At 40.7% G+C, this 9,618-nt stretch overlaps 1 protein-coding gene across 9 annotated transcripts in view; it reads left to right on the plus strand.

The window, feature by feature from the left end:
- Nucleotides 1–6,444, plus strand: part of EHBP1 (EH domain binding protein 1) — a 386,656-nt gene extending 380,212 nt beyond the window's left edge. For all 9 annotated transcript variants that reach the window (XM_061432759.1, XM_061432760.1, XM_061432765.1 and 6 more), the window contains 2 exons: nucleotides 5,705–5,819; nucleotides 5,995–6,444. In XM_061432759.1, the coding sequence (XP_061288743.1) occupies nucleotides 5,705–5,819; nucleotides 5,995–6,085 (206 nt within the window). In that variant the 3' untranslated portion in view covers nucleotides 6,086–6,444. The remainder of the gene's footprint in view (nucleotides 1–5,704; nucleotides 5,820–5,994) is intronic.
- The last annotated feature ends 3,174 nt before the right edge of the window (nucleotides 6,445–9,618 follow it).

The following is a 9,618-nucleotide window of genomic DNA, read 5'->3' on the forward strand; positions in this document are numbered from 1 at the left end:
TCATAATATCAATAAACATCAGCTGGCTTAACTATGGCATTTATTATATATGGTTATTTTTTTTAATTCTTTGGTATTTTAGAATTCTGTTCTCCTTATACCTCTTAGTTGAAAATGTCTTATAGTTCAAAGATGTCTGCTTAAGAGCTAATCCTTTGGGCTCTGTAAAATGGACCTTTTGTCTAATCAATGCAAATTGATTTTCCTATTCTATATTGACCTCTTAACCCACTGACTGTCCATGGTAATTTCTTTCTTCACCTGATAAGGTACCTGATCTATAAGAAGTCAATTATAATTAGTTCGGAAACTAGAAATTTAAGTTTGTAAGAGAAAGTCAAATGAAACCATATATTTTTAAAATAGTTTAATTAATATTGTTATTAAATAAAACACATACTGTTTATCTAAATACTATCTTCTACATTTATAGAAGCTTTATTTTTATTTTTATATTCCTAATACCATTTGATAAATAAGACATCTGTATATCCTAATTTAGAAATTAGATTTACTTTATGCAAAAGGCTTCAGATAACTAATTTTCTTCAAGTGGCTGTCAAATTACACCACTAATGACTATAAAATTTGTCAAAATTATTTAAGAAGTTCCGTGAAACTTACCATTGAAATAAAATGCACAAATATACTAAATGGTATTTTTCCTCTTGATATAATTTTTGTTGTGGTGGTATAGTCTTTAAAAGAGATTGGAAAGCTTAACAGTCATTTGAAAAGTAGGTATAGCAAATTCTATTTATATGTTATTTATATGTATAATATAAAATATATGTGTATATAGTATGTATAATGTATGTATAACTCTTATAGTTTATTCTTTATAGATTCATTATGCTCAATACAGAATATTACAATTTTTTAAAATTTACTCTCTCATGTATAGTAAGTTAAGTCATCCCTAAGATGCAGCTTGATACAATACAGTTGACTTTTAAGGCAGATCCTGCTTCTATCCCAAAACCACTATTATTACCATATAGTACCATCTTTAAGGAGGGCCATGATACATATAAAACATCCCAGTTTCATTGGCAACCTATCCCTATGTAGTAGACCTTCAGTCTTAATTAAATAATCTAAAATTTTTCTGCCTGATCCTCTTGTACACATGGAAGAACAGTAGAAAGTATTTTTGAAGAAGAGGGAAAAAAAGAATGTTTTTCTTTCAGACACCTTTAATGCAATTGTTACTTTTTTGAGGATTTGTTCTGTTTTATTTTTTAATTAATGCTATTGTCCCATATCTGATTGTGCCTTAAATCTCTCAGCCAGTTTCTGTTGTTGGTTGACAGGAAAAAGAGGCTTGAGGAAAGAAACAGCCTGTTGATTACAAATAAAGACACTTTCTCAGAGAAAGGCCTGCCCCACTAGCCTGGGCAATATGTGACTTGGGCTGTCCTAGAGAAATACTGGTTATCATGATTATCAGTTCTTTGAAGCCAGTGTCCTCTGAGCCAGCCCTTAGAATGGACACACATGCAGTTCAGTAGTCTTTTGGAGCATTAAATCACTGCAGAAAAACACATGAACAGGCTACACTGATTGGTTTTGTTTTGCTTTCCTTTGTTTTAAAGTTCCTTTCTCTTTTCTTTCCCATCTCTTCTTCTTAGTAGCCATGAGATATTTTTCATAATAAATAAACTAAAATATTTCCAAATAAATCTGCTAGTGAAACCATTCACCAGGAGAAAGCACAGAATATTAATAGCCATAGCACAATGAAAGAAATATTAACAGCTTGGTTTGAGAGCAAAATAATAATAATAACATTCAATATATCCATTCTTCTGAGAATCTGTAATCACTTTGGCCTTTTTTTACCTTTTTCTTTTCCCCTGAGGTGTTTTCATTGCAGGAGTTTCACTCTACTGAGCTAAGTTGCAGGATCCTTTAAGCTAACAAACATCTTTCAGATACTTTCCTATAGTTTTTTTGTTCCAGATTATTTAATGCCCCCTCAGGAAAGATAAATTCATTTCTGCACACATTGGGGTGGGCTTTTGGAAAGTGGTGTGTTCATTTTCTGCACAAGAAATGGATCTTCTCTAGGATTTTGTACATCTTGATTTATTCTTGGCTTAGAGTTTGAAGTGGGTGCTCTTCTAAAGGGATTTATGCATAGGTTCACTATTTTTGTAGTTATGGCTTATATGATAAGCTTTTTATATTTAAAATCAATATGTAATCCTGTGGAGGAGCTTATCCCCTAAAACCCCATTTGTAAATCTATTTTAGCTTTGTTACACAGCACAGCCACAGTCTTCCATAGATTGATTAGGTACAGCGGTAGAATCCTATCAAATGGCCTGCTCTGATGATGATGCAAACTCTTTCAGGATTGCTAGTTGACTGGAACTAAAGATAAGACTTGACTGCAATCCCCCAATGTGCTCTTTACAAAACTAGTGTTAATTTTCATCAAAGTGCCAGGCTTATTTATAGTGGCAAGGTTGAAGGTTTACTACAAGAACTTTAGGTCCTTTCTATTAAAGTGTTTATAGGTATTTCTTTGCCTTTTTTCCAAGGTAATTATCAACTTCAGCAAATAAACTGAATCAGGGAATGAATAATTGGCCCTATATATAAAAAAAGAGTTTTTTGAATTAACGAAACAGCTCAGTGCAGATAGACATAAACAGAATCTCTTTATTTCAACACTTTGGCTCAAATGCAGCATCAAAACTTAATCCTATTTGTTGTGAGAGGATATGGCTTTTGTAGCAAAAGTACACTGGAATCTTTAAATTAATCAGAACCCACATTGTAGTCTGTCCAAGCCAAAGTCAGTGCATCTGGCTAGCTGTTATAGGTAAGTAATCCTTTCTTAAAATGTATAACAGGTAACACATAAACTTACATTCAGGCTTTAAAAACATGACATTATGTCTAGGTGAAGCTATTTAAAGGGGGATTTAAATTTTTTTAAATTTAGGCCTTGAATATACAAATGTGAATCTTGATCAGTTTGAAAGGTGTTATTAAATTTTTTTAATTCATCAAAATTTAACTTCCCAAATTACCATTGTGTATAAATTTACTCCTGTGAGAAAGCAAACCCAAAGTAAAAGTAGTTTTGCTGGTGTAAAATCTACTCACTGCACATAGCTTTTTCCCCCCACAATTTGACTAATTATTTGTAGATAGATATTAATGTGGTAATGACAGATTTAATATGGAAAACCCAAAAATTTATGCTGAAATATTTAAAATTTAATGTCAGTTAAATTTGTAAGATGATGAAAATTACCTAAATATTCAAAACTTAAAAAAATGTTTTTGTTACAGTTTTGGGAAATGTCATTATTGAGCTAGGAGAAGATTAAGATTTTTTAAACTATTCAATACTTAAGGGACTAAAAATACAAAATTTTCTCTCTTATCCATATTGTTAAAACCTTATTTTTAAAAAAAATTAATTTTTGATATTTCTAATTATTAATTAAAACCTTAAAAGTGGCTGGCCAAGTATAGAGAAGGAATAAGTTAATTAAGATTATGTGTCATTAAAATTATTTTCTTAGTTTAAAAAATTTTATAATTATCAACTTAATTATATGTCTTGAGTTTATGGTGGAGAAATTTTATTTCCCAGTATTAAAGCTCATCAAAATGTTTTGGAAGTAAAGAATTATAAATTAAACTTAGAATGATTTCTTGAGGTCAGAAATGGAAAAATTAATATTTATCAAAGTTGGTAATCTTAATAATTATAAAATTTAGTTACAAATCTTTTTCAAATTTAGCAGGTTTTTCTCAGAATTAATACTTCTAGAACTATAGTTAACCTGAAATCAGACCAGATGACCTTTAAGATCTTTCCAACCTGGAGAGTCTATTAATTTATCTCCTGTAGTAGAATGAAACTGATTAAGAACAAGAACCAGATTAGAAAATTGTCCAGCATTCCTGACCTCAGTTGCATTTAAATCTAAGGAATAAAATTGTGATAGATATGGCTTTTCTTCAGTTTTGGTGTTTCGTTATTATTTTTTAAATTCTTACATTCAGAAAAAAGCTTTCCGTAGAAATAGTTTCTTTATTTCTCTCTATGCAATTGAACACTTCTTTTTAAAATAAGAATGTAATGTGACCAATTATTTAATGTACCTATTTGTGTGATGTTTTGTATCAAATGAGGATAATTAATATATAGCATGTTTAATATATGTGTGTGTATGTATTTGAGATTATAGTGATAGAAATAGTGATAAAATAGAATATTCTAGTTTTTTGCTGCTATTCTAACCTTTATTGCACGATGATGCATCTAATTTTTAATTTGTAAATACGAGATAGAATTCCCTCTAGCTCCATTTGCTTTCATAAAGCTGCTGAGCAGTTTGCTGTCTTGAATAAATTTTGCTTTGGAGGGGGTCGGGGGGATTTGAACCAGCACATTCTTGTGCGGTTTGTGAAGATTCACATGGTAACCAGCGGTGTGCATTGTTAGGTTTATCTGAATAAGCACCAGCCATGTGAGTTTTAACACGATTGCCCAGGGCAATGGAGAGAGAAGACAGAAACCAGAAAGGATTGCACTTCTCTGTTTTTTGGAAAGTGCATTTGCTGGGGGAGGGAGCTACAGGAGTCAGTGGCCAGGGTATTTTTTTTTTCCCCCTCCCCAAGCTGGTGTCCTGTTTCCCTTTAGGTCCTCATTTGTTCGGCTATCTGCCTCATCATCTACTTCTTCTTTTCATTGTTTACCTTCCTAATGAGGGAGGCGGGGTAGACTGGAGGTTGATTGACAGCTACAAGCCCTTGCAGTCTGGCCAGAGAGCAGTTGGCTTTGGTTTCAAAAGTGCTTTAAATGTTCGATTTGGTCCTGTTTTTATTAAACGAAACTGCTGCTCATCTTAAGGAAATTATCAGACCAGCAAAGATTAGGAAATATATTATTGGGGCCTAAAATCTTCAAAAAACTGCCCCTACACATGGAAAGAGCACGGCCCATCGGATTTTCCAACCTTAACATGGGGTTTCAAAAAGAAGTATGTAATTTTTCCTTTGCAAAAGTGCTTTGATTTGAAGCCACGCAGCAAACCTCTCCAAAAGAAAACTGGCTGTGATGCGATCGAGAGCTGCAGTGTAATATTGCAGAGCAAATTTATTTTTTACTTCAAAGAAAAATGCTAATTAGCCGATTCACTACTTTTAAAGTTATTGTGAAGCATATGGCGCCCAGTGTGAGATACATCCAACTGCTAAAATAGAGCGGAGAGGAAATTAGCGAAGAATGGGCTGTATGGAGTGAGCTTCGGGGTGGGGGAGGAGGATAGGTTCTCAGGCAGATTCTCTAGCCTTTTCAGGAGGATTTTATCGCCCATCTCTGCTTCCCGCCTCCTCATTTACCCACATCCCCCACCACCAACCCTCCGGCTGACCTCTTCTGGGCCTCCAGCTCTCCCTCCCCCACTTTGGCTGAAATCAGGTGCGCACCTCCGGCTGGCCACCGGCGCACACCTGGTCTCGTGAAGGCTTCAACCCGGCCATAGCCGTCTCTTATCTACGGAAAATACTTAGAAAGTAGGGTTTTAGGGGTGAAATCCTCACCACGACGGCCAAACTCCCCGTGAAACACTACTAGCTAGTGGCTCTGTGATATGTTTTGCAGAGAAATAAAAGGAAACTGGAAAAGGCGGGAAGGGGAGGGTAAGGTGGGTAAGGAGCCTCTTGTCCTCTGCAGACTGGCAGAAGACCGAGGCCCAGAAGCGACGCGAGCAACTCCTCCTGGATGAACTGGTGGCCCTAGTGGACAAGCGCGACGCGCTCGTCAGGGACTTGGACGCGCAGGAGAAGCAGTAAGTGGGTGGTGGGGTCGGGGATTTCTATCCAGAGGTCTCCAGTGGACCCGGGCAGCCTCTCCCTGGCCCCGCAGTACCCAGTTCCCTCTGGGGCTTGGAATTCGGAGCGAGAGGGGAGTGCCGCTCTGCCTTCCACGAAGAAAAATAATTTGGTTTCCTGTTTGATTTCCAGGGCCGAAGAAGAAGATGAACATTTGGAGCGAACTCTGGAGCAAAACAAAGGCAAGATGGCCAAGAAAGAAGAGAAATGTGTCCTTCAGTAGAAACCGGACCAGAATCCTGACCAACATTTTATTAGCCTTGGGTTCCCCAGACCATAAAAAAAAAATCATTCTCGTTGATTTAAAACTTTTTAACATTTTGTTTGACCGGATTGTACTTCTTTACCACCACCACCCCTTTTCCTCCCTCCTTTCCAGATTTTGTACAGAACTCCAAAATAGCTTTGTTTAAGGGGTTTTTGGTGTGAATTAATCATTTCCTTGAAATCATGTGAAGTAGATTTGCACAGACATCTTGTGAGTGATTGGTATTGGGAGTGTTCAAGAAACTGTTCAAAGAAAGAAAACTCTTCCCTCATTATTTTCCCTCATTTTTTGATGGAGGAACATTTTAAAACATTTTTGTTGTTGTTGTTGTTGATGTTGTTGTTAATAGCATAATGAGGGGTGGGAGGGGGCTTAAGAGGGAGGGATAAAGAAAATGTCATGAATGATTTTTTTCCAGTCCTGCCATATGTAACACTGAGTCTGTTACCTAAATTTTATAGTTAGATCATATTCAATTTACTTATTAAACTGTGTTCTGTTTACCAGTGGGATTTTCTGCAGTTGTTTTACATTTCACTGTAAAGATAATAAGAGTACTTCTCCTCTGCTTTCTTCAGAGGGTGGCCTTTTAACGTAGCCTGAGACAAGTCCTGTGATTTGAAGGTGAGCAGTAAGAATGGGACTAATTGACATGCATCAGTTTACAAAGACAGTCTTATCATCTGAGAATGCACCATCTTTTTCTCTGGATAATTATTTATTACATCTAGCTTGGTTCCCACATTTTGTTGGGTCTCAAAATTGGCTCAAGAATGCTGTTATTATTTATTCTGTATTGATAAAATCTGTCTTGCCATTATTGAGTAAATCCAATTAATATTTTCTTCTCTAGCATAGCACTGTCATTTTTTGTGAAAATGGTTATCTGTTTATTTATTACAATACTGAGTCATATATAAATTTTCAATAAAAGCAGAAACTTTCTTACCTTAAACACTGCTGCTGCTTCTTTGTAATGAAAACTTGACATTGGTTTGAGAGAAGTTTTTGTATTCATAAGACTTTTCATGTGGAAAAAAAAAATGGTCCTCTTGAATGCAGGGCAGAATACTGGGTTGTATTTGGATCTGAATAAGTTTACACCACCCCCAAAGGGGCCCTGCTGACACACCAATGTGAATTGAAAAGCAGTTGGTCACATTTTCTTAAGCTGTGTAAACTAGCATGTTTTAAAGGGTCATCTCTGTTAAGGATTTGAGGAAATTTGTGAATCCACAGCACTGAAAAAAAAAAAAAAGCTAATATGTTGTAATTTGCAGTTGTTATAATTTTGTACTCATATGAGGAATAACTATGACTTCTGATAACCCTCCAGACTGTAGGTGCTGAAATGAAAGGAAGAGGGGTTATTGTTGGAGGGGAGGAGGAGGGTGTGTGCAGGTTTGTGTGTATGAGATGAGGGAAAGGGAACTTTCAACAAGAAGTTCTAAGCTACAGAAAAAAACCTGGCGATTTTATGGTAGTTTCCATTACTCTACCAGGGTGACTGAAACAAAGCTCGTTCAACAAGTCTGGAGACAGAGAAAACAGTCCACTAGCATTTATACGGTAGCCTCGATCATAATGCGTACATATACATACAAATATTTATACCAGTACACACAAATTCCTTTCAAAAAGTACGCCGCCGCCAGTCTCAAAATGATAAAAACCACCCTAAGGTAGAATTTCATGACAAGAATTTAAGGAAGTTACTGCAAAGTTACCAGAACTAAAAGAAATCGGGTATTTGCCCTCTTCATTTGAGCAGAACAGAGAAAGCTACGCTCCCTGAGGGAAGAAGCTCTCAGAGCCCGGCTCTAACCCTAGGGAAACCGGCAGACGGAAACCTCAGCCCGGAGGAGCCTGGGACTTGGGCGACCGGCGTCACCCACTCCATTTACACAGGATTCGAATTCCGGGAACCTTCCCTCCCCGCGGAGCCTCGCCGAGAGGGGGCTCCCCTAAACCGCTCCCGACCTGCCACGGGACAAACCTTCGCTAGCCCCAGACTTGCTGCCCCTCTCCCTGCCCCTCCTGCCTCAGCCCCGAGCTTCGCGGGGTTTCCATTCGGGCTGCTTTGTGGTGCCCGCACGCCCCGCAGCGGCCCCCGGGGAGCGGCACGGTCGGGCCCGTGGCGAAGGCGCCGCGTCCGGATTTCGTCGCGTGGTGCCCAAAGTCTTGCTTCCCGGGCGCAGGCGCGAGCCCAGCACGCCCAGAGGCCGTGGACCCGAAAGCCTGCGCGGCTGCAAAAGAAGCTGTGGGCCCGGGGATCGCCGAGGTGGAGGAGGAGGAGTGTTGGCAGCGGGCTGGCTTGGGCACAGCCCCGCGGGCCGGTGCAGAACTTCCGCCCCTGGCCGGGATCCCACGGCCCCGGAGCCAAACCCCTCCCCCGTCCCAAGTGTCCTCCGGAGTCTGGCCCAGCCTCGAGGTCACCTGGATGCTAAAGCCAGGGCCCAGCTCCCACGCCCCCTCCTCGGCCCGGGGGCCTTGAGCTGAATCCACCGGCTCTCCCCAGACAAGGGCCCCCTCTTCCCCTCCCCGAGCTGCGGCCGTTGCTGGAACGGTCGAGGCTTCAGGCCCAGCGTCTCCCACCTGGATATTTGCCTAGCGACGTGCTGCCTGAGTCCTTTCCGCCGCATACAAGAAACTTTCATCTCAATCTCCCCCTTTTCACTCTTCTCCCTCTCCCTTCTCCTCTCTCTCTTTTTCTTCTCTTAATCCCGGGGTTTTACGGGTTGAGCATTAAGAAAATTCGCCTGCAATTTGGGATTAGATAAATACTCTCATTAGGGGGTGGGGGGGGGAATTGTGCTACTTGATACCTCCCAACTTCCCCGAGATCGCGGCCGCATCTGGAACCGAGAGAGCCTGGCTCCCGCGTGGAGGGCCCTGGGGACCGCCAGAGCACATTCCAGCGCGCACAGCAGCCCCACCTTGCCGGACCTCGGCCCAGCGCCGCCGCTGCAGGCGAAAAGGGGCCGGGAGGAGGCGGGAGGACGAGGGTTTGGGAGACCCGGCACGCACCGAAGCCTGAGAGGACTAACTCAGGCACACAGCGCGCAGGCCCCGGCCGGGATAGCGCCGGGATAGAGGCGCGGAGCCGCAGAAGCTCAGGGGAGTGTGCCCAGCGCGCCGGCCAACTCTCCCCGGCAAACTAGTGCGCTCCAGTCAGCGCTTTTCCCCAGAACCGAAGGCGGGGGCTATATTTCGTTTCTTGCTTTAAATCTGCGCATCTCGGGGGCTCGGAGCCCAGGGCCTTGAGAACTATTCCCCCGCGGGGGCCTGCGCGAGCCTAAGGTGTGTCCCCACTCGAGTCAGCGCTGCGCTCTGCGCAGTTTCTTTTCCTGTTAAGGCTTTATCTTGTTCGTGTTTTTCCTTTTCCCTCGTTCTTTTATTGTTTTTGCTCTCTCTTTCTCTTGCTTTTGTGAATGGGTCGCGGTGTCTTTGTTCTGGAGAGAAGCGCCCGTGTCGCTGACTTTTGTGAA

The sequence above is a fragment of the Bos javanicus genome, chromosome 11 (assembly GCF_032452875.1).
Source record: "Bos javanicus breed banteng chromosome 11, ARS-OSU_banteng_1.0, whole genome shotgun sequence".
NCBI classification, from domain to species: Eukaryota; Metazoa; Chordata; class Mammalia; order Artiodactyla; family Bovidae; genus Bos; species Bos javanicus.